The sequence below is a fragment of the Neofelis nebulosa genome, chromosome 1 (genome assembly GCF_028018385.1).
Source record: "Neofelis nebulosa isolate mNeoNeb1 chromosome 1, mNeoNeb1.pri, whole genome shotgun sequence".
In the NCBI taxonomy this organism is placed as follows: Eukaryota; Metazoa; Chordata; class Mammalia; order Carnivora; family Felidae; genus Neofelis; species Neofelis nebulosa.
In genome coordinates, this window is record NC_080782.1 from 241,476,446 (window position 1) to 241,497,781 (window position 21,336).

General features: G+C 50.9%; 1 protein-coding gene and 1 long non-coding RNA gene across 2 annotated transcripts; one reads left to right on the forward strand and one right to left on the reverse strand.

Moving 5' to 3' along the window:
* Nucleotides 1-2,187: 2,187 nt before the first annotated feature.
* LOC131507659 (uncharacterized) lies at nt 2,188-15,270 on the forward strand. The gene is made up of 3 exons (XR_009259623.1): nt 2,188-2,666; nt 11,030-13,100; nt 13,346-15,270. It is a non-coding gene; the product is annotated as an uncharacterized LOC131507659 (long non-coding RNA).
* A 1,103-nt stretch (nt 15,271-16,373) lies between these two features.
* LOC131506964 (basic proline-rich protein-like) lies at nt 16,374-18,967 on the reverse strand (the record flags this gene model as incomplete). Its single annotated transcript, XM_058721158.1, is given in 1 exon segment — nt 16,374-18,967. A coding segment is annotated over 1 exon segment (2,223 nt), but the record flags the coding sequence as incomplete, so codon positions are not given.
* Between the last annotated feature and the right edge of the window lie 2,369 nt (nt 18,968-21,336).

Genomic DNA, 21,336 nt, shown 5'->3' on the forward strand with positions numbered 1-21,336 from the left:
TCAACCCACAGTTTTCCACCCAGTTTACTTTCCCGGAGACAGGGTCAGAAAAAATCCACAGAACAAATAAAAGACATCTTATTTTTACCTTAGAATTGAAACCAGAAGGAGGAGCCTTTTTCAGCACGTGAGTCACCGAGACTACGGATCTTGGTGTATAAGTCTGCCTATTTTATAGACTAAAATGGACCCACATTCATTTGTGTACATGGTGGCACTTTCAGGGACTGAATGTTTTTGCAAGTTCTGGAGCCAAATCACCTAATTCAACTCCTGGCCCTGCCGCTTACTAAGTGACCATAGGCGATGTACATAAGCCTCAGTTCCCTCGTCTGTAAAATGGGCACAAAAATAGTAACTACCCGATAGGATCAAATGAGATAATACATGGAGAGCTCTTGTCATATAATCAATGTCTAATACGTGTGACTTATTTTTCCTATAGCATCTCTACCCTGGTTGTTTTTGACAAACGTGTACCTGATGGAACTTGGCTTTGCAGCTTTGGCTGTTAGCACTATTCTTCCATGCGACTCTGTAACTGGAAACCTAAAAATTTATGAACCGTCGCTTTCCCCTCATATCAATGAATCAAGTCAAAACGATCTCGAGGCTACGAAGTACGTTTTGGAAGACACTGCTCTGGACAAACCAAAGCACTAATGTACCTCCTCGAGGACTGCAGACGAATGGCTGAGTTTTAGAGTATGCGTTCATTTCACTCTCAGTAGCCTACTTAAAACTGCTGTTTACTGAAGAGTTTTATTAAACGTCCCACGAAACGGAGTATGATTTACTCACACACGTTAAGATGAAATAACGATGTTGCTTTTGACTCCCTTCTCCCCAAACTCAGTAGAATCCAGTTAGCACATCACCGGGTTAAACAAACAGGAAGTTGCCAACTGTGATCAAGAAACTCGGAGTTAGTGGCAAAGGCTTTGGGTCGGTTTGTTTGTTATCGAAAATCACATGGGTCGGTTTGAGAAAAGTATGTAGAATGGAAGTCCAACAGCCGCCCGGCACAGCGTCCACACGGGCTGCTGTGGGTGTTGCTGCTGTGTTGACTCACGGCATCATCCATCATAAAAATCAAAACCGACACATCAGACAAAGGGCCAAGGTCTTCCAGAAGGCTTGTGTCTCGTCCTTTTAACATTGCCATCCACGTCATGGTGCCATGGCCTCTGGTATCAGAATGACAGAGGGGACTTAAATCATGTCTTTTCCCAAGCAAAGGCATCACCTAGGCGGTTTTCTACCCGCATTTCAATGACCCACTTTCTGCTGGGGGCCAGATGAGCCGGTTACACAACACCACAGATGTTTATTTCCCTGGTTGATGTTTGCGCAAAATAACGTCCCCGTACTGAAATCAGGTTGCCCATGGAGGCTGATGCATTATGGCCAGAGAAGTAGGCTCGGTGCCAGGGTTAAACCGGACACACGCTAGCTTCCTGAGCTGTCGGGTGTTTTGCAAGCTCTTTTCTGTCCGTGGCACTGTGTGGGGCGGTGTGCGAGGCAAATTAGGTGTGAGTGTTCTCTGTCCTCTAGGGCCTGTAATCCAATGCCGTATGCGCTCATACGTGCAGCACAATTATTCTTTGTGATTTTGTCACTACGCTACCCGCTGCTTGCTTCGCGTGTCGTGTCTCTGCCCCTCACCTTCCCTCAACCCAGCGATCCCTCAGGGGAGCTGTGGAGCCCGAATTCTGATTTGCCATAATTAAGGCGAGCAGGCAAGAGGTGAATGATCCATTGAAGTGAATCCACTCTGTTTTGTTTTGGTTTTTAATGTCTATTATTTATTTTTGAGAGAGGGAGAGTGCGAGCGGGGCAGGGGCAGAGAGGAGGGGGGCACAGAGGATCCGAAGAGGGCTCCACGCTGACAGCAGAGAGCCCCACGTGGGGCTCGAACTCACAAACCATGAGATCACGACCTGAGCCCAAGTCAGACGCTCAACCAACCGCACCACCCAGGTGCCCCAGAGCAAATCCACTTTCAAAGCACCTTTTGTGTGTGCCTGCCGCAGGTTGGGCGTTTTGATATGTCACTGGCATCGGAGTGAACGGGGTACATGGGTCACAAGGAGCTGTCACCATTTCTCCCCGGGGTGCTGAAGCGGGCACGTGTGAGGGAGCGCAGAGGAGCTCAGGGTAGGGGGAGGCCCCAGAGGATGAGTTTAGGCAAAGAGATAAAGGGGAACTGAGACCAGGGGGCCAGGCAGCAGCCGGCCGAGCGAACGAGGAGGCCGGGGCAGCCGGGGCAAGACAAGCAGGGCAGGTGCGTAGAAGCCCAGGGCAGGCGGTGGGCCTGGAGCTCAGGATGTGCGGGAGAGGAAACCAGAAGCACGTTCCTGGGCCAGATCCCAGCGGGGCCCAGAGGCCTCGCGAAGAAATGAGGCCTCCACCCTGAAGACAGTGGACATTTTCCTCCAGGCGAGGGGCAGATTCTCCTTCTAGAAACTGCCCCAGGGGATAAAGGGCAAGAACTCCCAGAGGAGTGCAAGAACGGAAGCGGGAAGACCCCAGAGAGAGATGGTGGCCTGATCCGAGGAGGCCTCAGGGGGCCCGACTGAGAGGCGGCAGGGTGGAGGGACAGGCCTGAAGGCTCCAGATAGTTGGATGAGTCTCGGAGAGCAGTCGGACGTGGGGTGAACACTACGGTAAGCACTGGGGGGGGGGGGGGGGGGGGGGGGGTGTGGATATTACTAGACAGCAGTTAAGTAAGAGACGACCACATCCGCGTCGCTCTTTTCCTCTTCTAAGAGGCTTCTGGCCGTGGTGTGTGAGAGGGAGGGAGGAGGGCCTTAAAAATTCCAGCGTCCGGCTCCCAATGCCTTCCACATGGTGCACAAGGAAAAGCTGCTCCCGGTGCACAGCTGCGGCTGCCCTCTCGGCACCTGGCCCCGTTTGTCAACCTGCCCCAGACTGGCTCTGCGCAGAAGGTCAGTGCCAAGAGCCACCCTCCACCTCTGCTCGCTTCTGGCCGCCCCGCGGCCCGGCGGCCTTCTCTGGGGCCGCGTCACAGGACCTGAGCTTCGGGGCGTCTGAGGACGGGCCCTCTGCCCGTCTGGCCCGTGCCCACCCGTCGTGCACTGGAACAGCTTCTGCGACTGGCGCCTGTACCCCAGACCCGCTAAAACGGTGACTTCGAGCCCAGAGGCTCATGGGGTCCCTGCGCCCGGCTGAAGCGTGTGGCGTGAGCTGTTCGTGCAGTGGGAGTTGGGCCCAGAAGGCCAGGTCCGTTCCCTCAGGTAACGTCTACTAAGCACCTACTGCGTGGGACACACCGAGGGGCATCAGAGCATCGGAGGCATGGTGGAGGAGGCCACCCCAAAGGAGCGTGGGAAACGAGGCAGAGAGAGGCAACGACCAGGCAGGGACGCGCCAGCCCGGCCCAGACATTGGTCACAGACACCAGGAGCACTCTTCATCGTTGACACGCAATTTTCAGCGGTCAGATGTTCGGGAGCTTTCAACGCCAGTTGTTAGGCCGTGAGAGGACGTACGCCACAGAAATCGGCCAGTCCTACAAATGCGGCCTCTCCCATCCCACACCTCACCCATCTCCTTGAAGCCCTACAATCCCTGCCCCCTTCTCCCCTCCCTGGGTTCTGGGATCCATCAGACAGCGTGTAGGACGGCAGGCCACGTCACTGGGGAGCCTGGCAAACTTTGTGTGGAAACTCGGGTTAGCTTTGGGGCTTGATGCTATGAGCAGCAGAGGACTGGGATGTGGGGGGGCCCTGGCTTCCCGCCCCCCCCCCAACGCTCAGCCGTAGAAGTAGGGGGGCTCAGTTCTGTGGCTGCAGGTGGCGAAGGAAGCGTGGCTGCGTGGGGTCAGGTTGGTCTGTCACAGTCCAAGAGGAAACTGAGGCAGGGTGGGCAGCGGGGGCCAAGCCAATGTCTCCATCACCATCTACTGCGAGGACTTATGACTCCATGCCTCCACCTCCCCATCTGTAAAATGGGGTCAATGCCATCTGCTCAACAATGGTTGGGACTAAGGGACGTAAGGTGTGGAGCACTATCACGGCGGGCACAGAGTAAGCCCCTTGCAGCAGAAGCCGACCTGGCTGCTGGACCTTCCCGATATCCTCACAGGAGGAGCAGGAGATCGTCCCGGTGGACTCATCTGAGTCTCCCCTTTCCTTCCTCTTGTTTTTACTTTTATCCCGTGACTAGACTGGACTTCCAAAACTCCCTGGCCGAGAGCTCCCTAAGGATCTCAATCATCACAATCTTCCGGAAACCCCTTAAAACCCGGATCCGGACTCGCCGAACAGTATGTTGGCCAACCCAAGAACGTGTTTGTTCCGAAAGCTCCCCGGGGATCCCACTGGTTACCTAGACTGGGAGCCTCCCACCCCCACGTCGGGGCTCCAGAGGCCAGGCACCGTGACCACTCAAGGTGGCCAATGTCTGAAGATAGGGATGATCCTTTTAGTTAGAGGTGGTTTTAAATCTGGGCATCAGACCTTGCAACAAACAAGTGTGTGCCTTCTGACAAAGTAATGCAAACCAATAACAGCCTCCAATAATGCTATTTTTAAAAGGCTTTAAATAACTTTTTCAATGCAAAACAACCCACTCAGGCAGACTTAATTCGTTTTATGGGCCAGCTGAACCGCTAGGGCTCTGAGAGCCTCGCCGCATCGCCAATCAGAGCTATATCATCTGTCCCCACTTGGGTGACTGGTGCTGCGGGGTTCAACCAATAGGTTCCACATGGTCCCCACCAAAAGAACGTGATCTATGTAGCCCCCTCTCCCTGGCTTTGGGACAGCGGCTGGCATGGTCTAACAGAACTGCCCGTGCTCTTAACTGCACTGTTTCATGCACCAGAAAGTTCTTCTGAGCCTCTGCCTCCTGGCGAAGCTGGAGATAAATTCGGCCGATGCGTTGTCCCTGATAAGTTAACGTTACAGGCTCCGCAAGGGTGACCTCAAATCCACACTGCGATTACCAGCAGTTCAGCCAACGCCGTGAGCTTCATAGCCCACTCGCTGCCTTTTAATTAAAATTCCAAGTTGGTGTTTTTGTTTGCAAAGGAAGGATGGAGCCCATGAAGGTCACTCAGTCCAGGCGCTGCTGGGAGGAACGCCTGGCTGCACATTTACACTTCAGCAGTTCCTGGGAGGGCAGCACGCTGCGGCAGGAAGGATTTCTAACAACTTCCAGAATGTTTTCCAGATATAAATAGCCTCTACGGCATGATATATTCTAGCAGGAAAGACGGGAACAAAAGTAGGTTATTGACTGGCAGATGCCTGCCTTCCAGCGGGCACTGGATCATCAGCACTGGGCTCCTCCCAGCTATATTTAGCATCCGCATTAATGTACTGCCGAACAATGCCCTTTAGAAAAGCCACATAAATCAGAGGAGGGAAGATTGCTAAAATGTATGAAGCAATCACCGTGAGCAACCCCTGGGCACAATCACCGTGATAAATACCTTGTTAAGCCCCCTGCCCATCCCCACCTTATGTTTCTTGTTAACACGAGGGGTCCCTGACGGAGCGCTGCCCCTTCCCAAAGGAGAAGCCATCTGCATTTCGGAGCCATACAGCAGCCTGTGCCCAACCCAACCCGACAAAACCACTCTCACAGTTACAGCGACGGGAGGGCCCTGGAAGCGAGCAGTCTCCCCCGGATTTTCCAGGGTGATCTCAATTTTGCATGGCACTCTGTTCTTTTGAACAGCAAAAATCGTTCACTACAGAAGCAAATAGGTTTTCACGGTCGCTCCCCGGCAAAACGTTCCACGGAAGAAATGGCACAGTTCGGAGGACAATCCTTTGTTGGACTGTGCTCCCTGGTTCAGGGCCCAGAAATCAGGATCCATCCTTGGTTTGAACTCCCCTATTTTGAAAATGGAAGTGAAGAGTCCTCTCCCCAAGAGAGATCCAGCCAGGCCACAGGAGAAGCGACTCTTGGGTCTGACACGAGCCGAGCTCACCAGGACCCCGCGTTGCCTCAGAAGGAGAACCGATTGATAATTACACTGGTTGGTTCTGGCCACTGATAGGACAGCCGACTCCGTAGCAGGCACGCAGGGACGTGGGTAAGGGTGAATCTGAAACCAGCTCAGTCGCTTCCTGAGTGGTCTTGGGCAAAATCCTCCAGCCCCTCAGGCTGTCTGTTCCTCATGTGTAAAACGGAGACACTAAGAATACAAACCAAAAGGCGTTGTCTCGAAAATAAAAAGAGCGAGTGCACACCAAGGCATTTATCACGGTAACTGGCGCAAAGTGCTAGAGAAATACTAGGTCTTATTATGCCAGTCGTCGATCCCCCGAAGGGAAGAGAGAGTGATAGAAATAGGGAGATTTTGCAAACGTGGACTCCTGAGCTCTGCCTTCATCACCTCAAAGCCAGCGGATGTAGGGTAGGTGGGAGAGGACAGAGCTGTCTACCACTTTGCCATTGAGAATACTACTCATCCACTGAAATATGAACAAGTACCCACCGTGCACTACGTATTGTATGAGGAGGGTCATGCCTTTGCCTTCGTCTTCCCTCTCACAAGACAGGATTGGGTATTCTGACCTATGCTGCGGGATTATAATGAAATAAATCCAGTCCACTCATGGATTGGTCGCATTCACACAGATCATTTTTATTTTTCATGGCGGTAATGTGGGTATTATTCATGGCGCGTAATTTTCGGAAATAACTGAGATGTTAGTGTAACTGGGACACAGCAAAGACCTTTTGTGTATTAAATAAGAAGAGACTCAAAAGGAGGGATTTTTCACCTCAAAACTTTAGTGTTGTTTTTTTTTTTAACCATTTCGGTGCACCCTTAGAGCAAGATGTCGCTGTTGAACCGAATAGCGCTACGAAGTTATGAGGAAGGTCCTTTGCTGAACGTAGCCATGAGTGAAGGTGGGTAACATGCTAAGATCTAGGTACAAGAGGATGAAAAGGTGCCTTGGCTCCCCCCTCAAGACAGTGGAATTGGCTGGCGCGTGAAAAGAACAGGGATGACAGAGCCCACATTCAAATCCTAACTCTCCAGCTCTGTCACTGTGTGAGTCACTTGAAGCACATCACCCAACCTCTGCAAGCTTTAGTTTCCCCATCCGTACAAATGCACATAATGAGACCTAAGTCCAGGGTTCTCGTGGGGATTAGATGAGGGAACGTATCGAAAGAACCCGGCATTTTAGAGGTGTGGAATACAAGAAGCGTCTTCCTCCCTGGAGAACAGGCCGCTCCCCTCCTGTCTCGTCCCCACCCCCAGGTGAGTGAGAAGTCCCCTCTCACCAGGTGAGTGAGAAGTTTAGACCAAGGCCAATCACAGGTGTGCCCTCCTCTCCTCCAGACGCCAACATCTTTCTAGTGATGAACTCAGATTAATAGGAACGTCAAAGCAGTGTCTCACTTTGGCTTCTGCCCTCACCACTCTCCTGAAACTCTGCAAGACCTTTGAATCTCCAAAGCCAGTGGCCTTTGGCTGAGATTCATTTTCCTCCCTTTTTCTGGTAACACTTGACACTGGCTGATTTCCATCTCGAAATCCTTTACTCTCTGATTTCTATGATATGATACTGCTCTGGGTTTCCTCCTGCCTACACGATACTTTCCCTCCTGTCTACATTACAGGCTCCACTCGTCTTCTGATTTGCAAATGTGGGATGCCCCAAAGTTTCTAGAGCTCTCCTCTTTCCAGTCTCTCCACCCTCCCCTATATCGGTCTCATTCGTTTCAATGGCTTCAACTTTCTCTTCCTAAAATCATGGCTCCTGGGCCTGCTTCTGTGGCTCTGACGTGTTTTCTAAGCCCTACATAGGGGTTGAATACCCAAATACCTACAGAAGCCAGGCAGGAAATATAAATAATATATATACCAGGCTGGTGTATAAATATAAATATAAATATAAATATAAATATAAATACAAATATACCCGGCTGGACTCGAGGGAGTGGTGGAGACTGTTGCAAAGCAGAAAGCACGTTCTTCACTCTCAACTCAAGCCAATTGTTGTCTTGCAAGAATGAGGGCCCAGTGATTCCAAATCTTAAGATTTTTCCAAAAGAAGTCAAAAATGCAGATTTTTTAATAAGCTGTTAATTAACGACTAATTCAGCTGTTTTTTATATAAACTTATTTATTTATTTATTTTGAGAGAGAGAGAGAGCACAAATGGGAGGAGCAGAGAAAGAGGGCGACAGAGTTTTCTAAGTGGCCTCGATGCTGACAGCTGAGAGCCCAATGCGGGGCTCAGACTCGTGAGCCAGGAGATCATGATCTGAACCAAAGTCAAACACGTAACTGACTAAGCCACCCAGGTGCCCCTCAGCTGTTTTTAAGTCATGCAGCTTACCCAGCGCGGGACAAACTCCTTCTGAAAGCCAAGTGTGGCTCATGAGCAACCGATTTGCCATTGTATTCTAGACCCACAAGTTTAACTATTCATTTTAAACTTCATTTGGAAGCCTTGCTGGAACCTCAACTTTAACGTATTCAAAAGTCACCACAATCTTCCCTAACACAGCCCCTCTTACTGGTCTACACTTCAAATATTACCAGTTCCATTCTCCCAGGGACCCAGGTTTTGAAACCTCTGCATCACCTTCAACTTTTTCTTCGCTTTCCTCTCAACTGACCAGCTCGGCTGTATTACCTTTGCAAACAGTCTTGAACCTACATCCCCATTATATTCCCATCGTCACCATTAGTTCTTCACCAAAATATTGCAGTAGACAGTGTCCCCATCTCTGTCTCTCCCCATCTTAATCCGTCTAATCACACTGGCAGAATGACTTTCCTAAAAGACACCTTTTCACGTAACTCCCCTCTTCAAAAGCTTCGCGGCTTCCTATCCCCTCTGAACTTTAGTATATCCTTCTCCACCTGACACTCAAGATCCCCCATAATCTAGGACAGATACGACCAGTTGTCCTTGAATATCCATTCTCTCCTCCTTCCATGGCAAAAGAACCCCCAATGTGTTGCTGGAGATGTAGACACCTAAAATAAAGAGTGTATTTCACAGGACCCCTTGCGGCTAGGTGAGACCGTGTGACTAAGTTCTCGCCAATGGAATGCATGTGAAGTTCTATGCAGTAGTTTCTGGGAGGCTCTCTAAGAGATAGGACACCTATGCCTTTACCACCTGCTCCTTGGTCCCTTCCTTCACCCTGATGTCTACCATATGATGCTGTAGTCTTAGACCACCAACGAAAGTCCCACACAGTGGAGTAAGAAGAGAGACAGAACCAGGGCACCATACCAGCCCTGGGGACCATTGGACTTCACAGATTTATATCCTGTTGAGCCATTGTTACCGTTGGCTTTCTGTCCCCCCTCAGCCAAGCTTAATCCTCACTATTACGGATCTCACCTAACGTGCCCCTTCTCGCTCCCCTGACCACAGCCTGTCCACCGTTCAAGGCAAGCTATACACATCGACCCTCCTATCCTACCCCTCTGCTTTTTTCCGCACTATACCTGATTGCTTTTCTCTTACTGAAAGTCTATCCCCGTCTCAAGACCCATCTCATGTCCCAACTTTCACTTCCATCAAGTCATTCTTCGTCCCCCAAGAGCACATGACTTCTCTCTCTAAATCTTGTCAGCAGTGAACTTACTCCTCTCACATTATACTTGTTGCAACACACACACACACACACACACACACACACACTGCTTGCCCTGTGCAGATGAAACAGAGTGAGTCCCCGATACCACATGTTTAGGTAAACTGAGGAAAGTCACCATGGGAGAGCAACAAACAGCTGAGGGGTGTGCACAGAGGGCATCTCTTCACAGGTCTCAAGGGGACAGGGGACAGAGAGGTCTTGTGGGCAGGCTCTGTGTGCGGATGACCTGGTGTTCGAGGCACCAGCTGGAAACACCATCTCCACATCACTTCTTGGAGCCACGTGGCTCCAAATCTCAGGACCAAGTGATTGCACACTTTCCCTGGCTCCCCCCCTGCCTTGCCCCTTCCCTACCGTCCCCTGGTCAAGGACGGCCCTGAGTTAAACGCCTGACGAATGGGCCGTTTGACTTCTTTATCGTTGATCAGAAGCACATTTGAAAACTTCTGCCTCGGACATCGTCTCGACGGCACCTCAGTTCCACAAACGCTTCTAGATTTGTTCTTTTGGAACCTGCCTCTGAACGACAGTAAGAATAGCCCGGCTTGGCAGAGGGTCCGGGTTCGGATTACATGACATATGGCCCTGTTGGATGCCAGCCACGCTGTCAGATCACCCAGGGGGCTGGTCTTGGTGCCTGGGAGCCGCTTACCTGAGAACCCCCATCACCCCTCTCGGCAGATACCTCTGGCAAAAGATGACATTTGAATGTAAACAGCAAAGACGAGAGTTGGGAAAGGAGACAGAAATATCGGCTCCCTCCAGGCCCCGGGCTACCCTAGACTGAGCCTGCCAGGGAGTCGGATGCTCGCTTCCGACCGAACCCGCCCTTGCTGCTCTCAGGGTGACATCTGTTCTCTCAGGAACAGCTCAGCTTTTCAGCAGGCCGCGCGGGAGGTTTGCGCCGCCTCCGACAGGAGAGGCCCCTTGCCCCGGACTCTGTCCTCCCAAATGCCCAGCTTAGGCTTCCAAAGCACAATTCAGAGCCAAGGGGGACCGCGGGCGGGAAGAAAGGAGACAGCCGTCCACGTCGCGGGCCTGACGTGAGGCATCCCCAGCAGGGAAGAAGGAACAGGGCACGGGGAGGGGAGAATGGTGAGGAGCTGGTGTCCCTCAGTTAAAAACAAGCGTCCCCGTCAGGTACCGAAGGCCGGCCCGTCCATGGCTCTCTCACCCCTCAAAGCAAACCTCTGATCCTGGCTATTGATTCTACTGTCACTGCAGACACACGGCATTTTTCCAGGCACTTTCAAAGGGATTCATGCAGACCTAGACCTTGGCTCGGACCTTGGGTTTGTTGTTTCTTAACCGGCCCTCCGCGTTTATTGTTTTTGCCATTTTTCTTTTTGTGGGCTACTTGAAACTTCCTCTGTATTTTCGTTAACTTATTTCATGTTGTGCTTGTTTCTTTTTCTAGGGGCAACAAGAAGTGTTTGAGCCTCGGGTGCCATGGGATGGTGCCCCTGAGATGTCTCAGATCTGCAGTCAGCAGACGTGTTCGGTCAAGAGCCACACAGTAAGTGTGCCTAGATTCGGCAGGCCACGTCGTCTGTGTCAAAACTACTTTCTGTAGCTGTTGTAGCATAAAAGCAAGCTGCCCGAGATGGTACAGAAACAAACAGGCATGCTTGTTTGCCAGTGACACTTTGTTTGCAAAAAAACAGTCGGCAAGCAGATTTGACCTGTGGGCCATCGTTTGCCGATGCCTGCGCTAAATCCAGAGCTGATCCAGATGTGGAGACCCCAAGAAAAGAGCCAAGCAAGGAAACTAATCTCATCAGCCTTTCCACCAGGCACCCATTCCTATTCCCAACCTGCTAAGAGTTATGCCACCTCTTTGCTCACATCTGGGTCTCTTAGGAACCCCATTTATGGTCCTCAAGAATCACCCAGAACTCTGCTAGTCAGACCACAGACAACGTTTTCATTCTCATCCGTTAGCACCGACCCTGCACATGCCCTGGTTTTCATCTCCACCCAGGGCCAGGCCATGGGTTTTATTTCTGGACAAAGTGCTAGTGGGAGCATAAAGGGACACGGCAACAAAAATTTACCCGCGGTGTCACAAACGAATTCACAAAGGCAACATAGGGACTGGGGCTCTGCCGGGCCAAGAAGGAAAAAACGTACATCCCAGGTAGAGGAAAGAAATTAGTAAATAGAAAACCCGTACAATAAGATTTTGATTTTAGAAAGATGGTTTCAATATGGTGGAGTAGAAGAGGGTGGGACCAGAGCAAGGAGACAAAACGACGAGCTGTTATAAGAGCCCAGGCAAATTAGGACAAAGATCCCAACAAAGGGACGTCTCTTTCATAGCAATAGCAGCACATCAAGTAACGGTGGATCTTACAGTCAACAGCGTGTGTTGAAAACACAGTAGAAAATCAAATCACAGTCGAGCCGGTGCTGTGGACTGAATCAGTGCGTTTTCCCAAAGTTCCTACGTTGAAATCTTAACCCCCAGGGTGGCAATGGTATTAGGAGACAGGGTCTTTGGACAGTTATCAGATCACCAGGGTGGAGCCCGCATGATGGGATCAGTGCCCTTACAGGCAGAGATGCTTCCTCTCTGGCCTCTCCATGTGAGGATCCAACACGAAGTCAAGAGGTCAGCAGTCCGCAAACCAGGGAGGGGACACTTACCAGACACCAATCTGCCAGCACCTCGATCTTGGACTTTCCAGCCTTCAAAAATGTGAGAAATAGGTGTTTGTTGCTTAAGTCACCCAGTCTAGGATATTTTGTTGTAGCACCCAAACCAACACAGCTGGCAAGTCATCAGATATGAACAGTTTCTATCGTAATATTGAAAGAATGGAGTGACCAATGGAACAGGGGCAGTGGGAGAGGGGATGGGCATTGGTTAGGGTTAAGAATAGATTAACCATAGGGTTAGATAACATTTAGGTTAGGATTAAAATTAACAGCTTGGCGTAGAATCGAAGCTATCACTGGTTCACTTCCCATTTGAAACATGATTCGAAAGACTCTTGTAATCTCTCTTACTTCACCAATTCTAAGACGCGCTGTTTTTCGCATTTTACGTATCTAGTTTTACACGTTTATTTTTCGCACCACTGCACGTAGGAGATCTCCAAATATTCATGTGTTTCCTCATTTAATTGCGGGACATTTCTTTCATAGCAATAGCGGTACATTAAGTAGCGGTGTTCAAAACACAATAGAAAATCAAATTATTCGTGTTAGTTCACAGGGAGCAGAACCATCACTGGCGTGCATTGTTTGCTAATCGTATTTTTAAATCTTACATCTTCAGCTCTTAGAGACCGTGAAGTACTTTCTCGAAGAAAAGCTAATCAAGCTCACTTACGTATTCAGCGCACTGTGTTTTCTGGAGGGGCCGCAGAGGGTTAGGTAGCTAACGTGGTGGTGTTCCGGCAGCGTGTGAGAACATACGCCAATTAAACAATCACCATTGAGGTGGCTTCTGCCAGAAGTGAGCATGGCATTCTTAAAAACGGAAGGTAAGGGGCGCCTGGGTGGCGCAGTCGGTTAAGCGTCCGACTTCAGCCAGGTCACGATCTCGTGGTCCGTGAGTTCGAGCCCCGCGTCGGGTTCTGGGCTGATGGCTCGGAGCCTGGAGCCTGTTTCCGATTCTGTGTCTCCCTCTCTCTCTCTGCCCCTCCCCCGTTCATGCTCTGTCTCTCTCTGTCCCAAAAATAAATAAAAAACGTTGAAAAAAAAAATTAAAAAAAAAAAAAAACGGAAGGTAAGAAACCAGAAAACATCACAGCAAGAGGTATGGAAGTTAAATGCAGGCATTTAGCAAACAGGTGAATTCAGTAAACAAAACAGCTATTTTTAAAACAGCTTGTGACTCATTACCAACCTACTCTATGATTTGAGTTCATTCAAATAGGTCTTTTGTTGTGGTTCAAACCGGACTGTGTGAGTTGTGTAATAAACAGAGTGTCATGTGAACATGTTAATTGCCTGCCTCTGCAAGAGGGCTAGAAATTTTAAAAGGTGCCTAAGCATAAGAAAGAAAACCTCTCTGAACAGGAATTCTGTTCTGTTTCCTGGCCACACATCTAGATGAATGGAACCACCTCCTGATGGGAGTCCCTGACCCTGATCCTGTCTGTTCCAAACTGCTTCATATCTCTGCCACTCGGGTTCTTCTGAAGTACCATTTTCACATCTCTGTTGTACTCCAGAACCCCTAATGGCTCCCTAGTGCCTCTTGACTATTGTCCAAACGTGTGTGCCTGACTTGTAAGGCCCCTGATGGAGTCTAAATTCCCGCCCCCGGTTCCCACCGTTCCTCTCCTTGCGTCCTCTAACAAAAGCTGACTTCAGTCCACCCTCAAGGCCTTTTCTAAGATGATTTTCTCCCAAACTGGAATGCCCCTTCCGAAACTCCTACCCATCAAATTCCACTCCTTCAGGGGGGCTTCCCCCGCTGCAGTCAACAGCCCTGCCATTCCCAGAGCTCCCCTGTGACAGAAACCTGCGATCCCAATCCTGGTGACACAGCCACCCCAGGGAGCTCTGCAGAGGCGGCCATTTTCTGTGTGACTAAGATCCATCGGCCAAAGCCGGCTGGATCAGGATGGGCTCCCAATCTCATCTGGACAGTCGACAGGCATGCCGGTGGGCAGATGAGTTAGCCAGGTGCAAAAGCTCTGCGGCATTAAGGGTGATGAGGTACAGGCAGACCAGTGAGATCCCCTCTCCTGGAAATGTGAACAGAAGATCAAGAGAGAGACGGAGAGAGCTTAGAGGCCCAGGAGCGAAAACATCAAGTGGTCAAGTTACGTTAACAGTAGAGCCTTAGCGAGGGAGCCAGAGTACCTGCTGCTGCCAGGCCACAAGATTTTGCCCTGTTACAGGAGCAGCCTTGGACCCAGTACAGCCTCCCAAGTTCGCTTTCAACGGGGCTGGTCTAACTCAGTGTCTATTTTCCCCAAGAACACTGTCTGTACACCTTATCCTGGATCCTTGTGAGGTCCAAACCACTGCCTGAGATTTCTGTTGCCCCCATGTATCCATACAGAATTTAAGGGGACCTGAATAAGTATTAAATCCAAAAACAAAAGGAGCTAACACGCACAGTGACCTTTCCCAGTCCCTGTGCCCCCACACATCGGCAGCACTTCTAACCTGAAGCATGTCATTTGGTACTCACTACGGAATGTCTCTCAAGGTCACTAACTTTGCACGTGCATTAATTTTGCTTCCCGACAGATCATACACTTCCTCAGGGCAGGCCTCGTGGCTCACATTTCTTTTTTCTCTCTCTTGTCCCGTATGACCTTGAAAAAGTAATTTAATCTCCCCAAGAATCAGTATTCTCAGATGACAGTGGTACCTACTTTCAAGGTTAATTGTGAAGAATCAATGGAAGCATGTCTATAAAGTGTTTGGCACAGTGCCTGGCACACACTGAGTGTCTGTCAAGTGCTGCTGGAGGAAGTGATGGCAGTGGGGGTGTAATGCTGGTGACGGTCGGATAGTGGTATTGGTGGTAGTCGTAGCGGTGGTGATGGTGGTGGTGGCAGTGGTAGTAGTGACAGTGATGCTGGTGGTGCTGATGGTGACAGTGACGGTGGTAGCAGTACCGGTGATGGGATGGTGGTGGTTGCGCGAGGTCATGAGAGTAGTCATAGATGGTGGTAGTGGTAGTAGTGACAGTGATGGTGGTGATGGTGATGTTGATGTTGATGGTGATGGTGGAGGTGATGGTGGTGGTGGTGGTGGTGGTGGTGATGTTGGTGATGGTGATGTTGGTGGTGATGTTGGTGGTGATGTTGATGGTGATGGTGATGGTGGAGGGATGGTGGTGGTGGTGGTGGTGATGTTGATGGTGATGGTGATGGTGATGTTGGTGGTGATGTTGGTGGTGATGTTGATGGTGGTGATGGTGGTGGTGGTGGTGGTGGTGGTGATGGTGGTGGTGGTGGTGGTGATGTTGATGGTGATGTTGGTGGTGATGTTGGTGGTGGTGGTGGTGGTCATGGTGGTGGTGGTGGTGATGGTGGTGATGTTGATGGTGATGTTGATGGTGGTGGTGGTGGTGATGTTGATGGTGATGTTGGTTGTGGTGGTGTTGGTGATGGTGGTGGTGGTGGTGGTGATGGTGATGGTGATGTTGGTGGTGATGTTGGTGGTGATGTTGGTGGTGATGTTGGTGGTGATGTTGGTGGTGGTGGTGGTGGTGATGGTGGTGGTGGTGGTGGTGGTGGTGATGTTGATGGTGATGTTGGTGGTGATGTTGGTGGTGATGTTGGTGGTGGTGGTGGTGGTGATGGTGGTGGTGGTGGTGGTGATGTTGATGGTGATGTTGGTGGTGATGTTGGTGGTGGTGGTGGTGGTCATGGTGGTGGTGGTGGTGGTGGTGGTGTTGGTGATGGTGGTGGTGGTGGTGGTGGTGATGTTGATGGTGGTGATGGTGGTGATGGTGGTGATGTTGGTGGTGGTGGTATTGGTGGTGGTGGTGATGTTGATGGTGATGTTGGTGGTGATGTTGGTGGTGATGTTGATGGTGGTGATGGTAGTGATGTTCGTGGTGATGTTGGTGGTGGCAGTGGTGGTGATGGTGGTGGTGGTGGTGATGGTGGTGGTGGTGGTGATGTTGGTGGTGATGTTGGTGGTGATGTTGGTGGTGATGTTCGTGGTGATGTTGGTGGTGGCAGTGGTGGTGATGGTGGTGGTGGTGGTGATGGTGGTGGTGGTGGTGATGTTGGTGGTGATGTTGGTGGTGATGTTGGTGGTGATGTTGGTGGTGATGTTGATGGTGGTGATGGTGGTGATGGTGGTGATGTTGGTGGTGGTGGTATTGGTGGTGGTGGTGATGTTGATGGTGATGTTGGTGGTGATGTTGGTGGTGATGTTGATGGTGGTGATGGTAGTGATGTTCGTGGTGATGTTGGTGGTGGCAGTGGTGGTGATGGTGGTGGTGGTGGTGATGGTGGTGGTGGTGGTGATGTTGGTGGTGATGTTGGTGGTGATGTTGGTGGTGGTGGTGGTGGTGATGGTGGTGGTGGTGGTGGTGGTGGTGATGGTGATGGTGATGTTGATGGTGATGGTGGAGGTGATGGTGGTGGTGGCGGTGGCGGTGATGGTGGCGGTGATGGTGGTGGTGGTGGTGATGGTGGTGGTGGTGGTGATGGTGGTGATGTTGATGGTGATGGTGATGGTGATGTTGGTGGTGCTGGTGGCGGTGGTGGTGATGGTGGTGGTGGTGGTGGTGGTGGTGGTGGCAGTGGTAGTAGTGACAGTGATGGTGGTGGTGGTGGTCATGGTGATGTTGATGGTGATGGTGATGGTGGAGGTGATGGTGGTGGTGGCGGTGGCGGTGATGGTGGCGGTGATGGTGGTGATGGTGGTGGTGGTGGTGATGTTGGTGGTGGTGGCGGTGATGGTGGTGGTGGTGATGGTGGTGGTGATGGTGGTGATGGTGGTGGTGGCGGTGATGGTGGTGGTGGTGGCGGTGGTGGTGATGGTGGTGGTGGCGGTGATGGTGGTGGTGGTGGTGATGGTGGTGGTGATGGTGATGGTGGCGGTGATGGTGGTGGTGATGTTGGTGGTGGCGGTGATGGTGGTGGCGGTGATGGTGGCAGTGATGGTGGTGATGGTGATGGTGGCGGTGATGGTGGTGGTGGTGGTGGTGGTGGCGGTGATGGTGGTGGTGGTGGCGGTGGTGGTGATGGTGGTGGTGGTGGCGGTGGTGGTGATGTTGGTGGTGATGGTGGCGGTGATGGTGGTGATGGTGGTGGTGGTGATGTTGGTGGTGATGGTGGTGGTGATGTTGGTGGTGATGGTGGCGGTGATGGTGGTGATGGTGATGGTGGCAGTGATGGTGATGGTGGCGGTGATGGTGGTGGTGGTGGTGGTGGTGATGGTGGTGGTGGTGGTGGTGATGGTGGTGGTGGCGGTGATGGTGGTGGTGATGGTGGTGGTGGCGGTGGTGGTGGTGGTGATGGTGGTGGTGGTGGTGGTGATGGTGGTGGTGGCGGTGATGGTGGTGGTGATGGTGGTGGTGATGGTGGTGGTGGCGGTGATGGTGGTGGTGATGGTGGTGGTGGCGGTGGTGATGGTGGTGCTGGCGGTGATGGCGGTGGTGATGGTGGTGATGGTGGTGGTGTTGGTGGTGGTGGTGGTGTCGGTGATGGTGGCGGTGGTGGTGATGGTGGCGGTGGTGGTGATGGTGGCGGTGGTGGTGATGGTGGTGGTGGTGATGGTGATGGTGGTGGTGGCAGTGATGGTGGTGGTGGTGATGTTGGTGGTGATGGTGGTGGTGATGTTGGTGGTGATGGTGGCGGTGATGGTGGTGATGGTGATGGTGGCAGTGATGGTGATGGTGGCGGTGATGGTGGTGGTGGTGGTGGTGGTGATGGTGGTGGTGGTGGTGGTGATGGTGGTGGTGGCGGTGATGGTGGTGGTGATGGTGGTGGTGGCGGTGGTGGTGGTGGTGATGGTGGTGGTGGTGGTGGTGATGGTGGTGGTGGCGGTGATGGTGGTGGTGATGGTGGTGGTGATGGTGGTGGTGGCGGTGATGGTGGTGGTGATGGTGGTGGTGGTGGTGGTGATGGTGGTGCTGGCGGTGATGGCGGTGGTGATGGTGGTGATGGTGGTGGTGTTGGTGATGGTGGTGGTGTCGGTGATGGTGGCGGTGGTGGTGATGGTGGCGGTGGTGGTGATGGTGGCGGTGGTGGTGATGGTGGTGGTGGTGATGGTGATGGTGGTGGTGGCAGTGATGGTGGTGGTGATGTTGGTGATGTTGGTGGTGGTGATGGTGGTGGTGGCGGTGATGGTGGTGGTGGTGGCGGTGGTGGTGATGGTGGTGGCGGTGGTGGTGGCAGTGATGGTGGTGATGTTGGTGGTGATGTTGGTGGTGATGGTGGTGACGGTCGTGGTGATGGTGGTGGACAATACACATCATACAGTTCTGAACATACGGTAGATGATTTGGGAGTGTTGACTAATATGTGGGTCATCTGGCAAAGCATATAGCACATGAATTATAAAGGAGAATATGAGCCAGAGATAAGCAGAAGTGAAAAACAACATTTGTGAAGCACTTGCTTAGATATCAAGGCACTTGCTTAGATCGTGAAGCGTATGTTATCTCCTTTATACCTCACAGCCACTCACGGGCAGGAATTCTAACTTAAAGAGGAGAAAACTTAGGATGAAATGGATTTAATCACTTGCCCAATTTTACAAAACTACGTGTGACGCTGCTTGGCTCAAGATCTAGGTAAGTCCAGAACCGTGCCTTTTCCGCTACACCGTGTACTGCACAAAATAAGCCTTTGGGAATTAACAGAAAAAGGGAATCCCAGCAATATCTCCCAATGCAGTAATGGTTCCAAAATACAGATTTCATGTTTTCTCAAAAAAGGCCATACTTACGCACACCACACATACAATTTGCACCCCAATATCCCCCATCAGGCTCCGTTCTCCATATATATCTGATCAAGGTTTGCACAAGCATTTGGAGAAATAAAGTTAAATTACTCGATCCCAACTTTGATCTGAAAAGGAGGAGACACAAAAGTGGGGTGCCAAGAAGTGGTGCTGTTGCTGAGAGAGGGCAAGAGACCATTAGGATGTATTTCAAGTGCAGATCTTTCTAGAAATGTCCTCAGATGTTAGCCGATTCCATTCCAGAATGGAAATTTTGAAAGGTCTGCTCTGTCAGGGTCTGTCTTCCCGAGCTTTGCGTGTGATTCCGGTTCTGGTAACTCCCAAAACCGGCCAGTGGAGTTCCGGTTCTGGCAACTCCCGAAGCTACCTTCTGGCCAGTGGAGTTAGGAAGGAGGCAAGTGCTAACATGTAGGAAGTGTCTACTGCGTCCGGGGACTTCACCGTCACTCACTTATGTGAAGTTCTCGGTGGCCCTCTGCTGAGCCACGTTTCACCAGGACGAGGACACGAGGCCCAGACAGTGCCTGCTGTGATTCCTCGGTGAGTAAACGCTGAAGCTGTGTTCCCTTCCGGCACTCTCTGTCACATGCCTCGGATGCTCCTTGCAGCCCTGTTACTCCCTCTGTCTCTCCCCCCCCCCCACCCCCCCGCAAGAGGCGCTGATTCCCAGAAGCATAAGGCTCTGTGGTCAAGCTGGCTCGGGCTGACTCCAATTCAAATCCAGCGGTGCCCGCTCTAGCCAGGTGACTTCCTGACACTTACCTAATGTCTCTGAGCCTTAGTCTCCTCAGTCTATTTACAGATGATTCGAGTCCTGAATAGACTATACAAGTAAGTCTCGCAGAGCACAGCCCCACACTCACACACAGTGAGTGTGTGATTTGCTTCGTGATTTTTCTCCCTCTGATTCTCGGTGCGGACTCCTGACTGAAAGCTACAAACCAGCAAAACCGCCGTAAAAACCAAAGCCCATTCTCTCCCCTGAGCAACCACTAAGGCTGTGAGAAATTGCTGGCAGGAGACAGTGAAAAAGAAAATTAGATATGAGTTAGTAACGCTGATACAGCAGCAAAAAGGCTAATGTAGTTTTGGGCTTTGTTCCCAATGGTTTCATCAGCAGAGAACTGAGGTGAGAGTCCCTCTCTAATAGCCTTTCTCAAACCCCACCTGGAAAATTACATTAAATTCCAGGCACTTCAATACCATAAAGACGTAGAAAAGCTGAGGGGAGTTCAGAAAAGAGTAATAAAAATGATGGGGAGGTTGGGAGAATTGATTTACTGGGAAAGATTAAAATAACTATGTACAGCACGTCTGGGTGGTGACTGGTGAGGAGCAAAGGAGAAAACATAGCAGCCTATAAATAATGGAAACATGTAAACACCCGCGGGAAGTTATTTCGCATGGTACAAGGAGGCGCAATCCCTAAGTAATGAGGGGAAGATGAAGAAAAGGACAATTTATGAAGAATGCTGGAAAAGTTGTGTTGGGTTTTCGAAAGACAGAGAGAGAGGAGGGAGAGAGAAATTAAAGATACCAAGAAGTAATGTTCCAATTCAGCAAGAGGAAATCCCTTTTTTTTTCTTTTGAGGGTGAGAGAGGGAGAGAGAGAGAGAGGGAGTGTGCAAGCAGGAGAGGGGCAGAGAGAGAGAGAGAATCGCAAGCAGCTTCCACTCTCAGCACAGAGCCCGATGCAGGGCTCAATCCCACCAACCTTGAGATCATGACCCGAGCCAACATCAAGAGTCCGATGCCGACTGAGCCCCCCAGGCACCCCCGCCATTTTTCTCCATACTTTGGCTTCCAGTCTACCCTGGGCACGTACTACTCTGATGGAAACAACACGGATCATTGTCCTCCCTTCCTGTAGCCTGGAAGCTCAGTGAGAGTGGAAATCAGTTTTGCTCACTGGTGACTTCCCAGCCCTGGATGCAGTGCCTGCCTTACGGTCACTGTCCCATGAATATTGGCCGGATGCAAGGCTGAGTGAATGAGCAGACTGCAAAGAAACAGAATAAAAGAAAGCATTTATTACCAAAAATGATATGTAGTAATGTAGTCATGGCGCCAAAGATCTAGAGGGGTCATTGTTATTGATTGTAAGACACAGAATTTTAGCATTAGAAGAACCTTTCTATTAAAAGTCTCATATTTCACTGATTCTCAACTTTTTTTCCCAAGCCAGTTCATGTGTGCACTTCGGGCTTTTTTAATATATACGTTCATTTGCTATTTTTTTATTTGCACCTAGAATTTTATGCACCACGTCCAGCCCACTAATATGTTTCCACCCCTTTCCTTCCACTGTAAAAAATGCTTATCAGA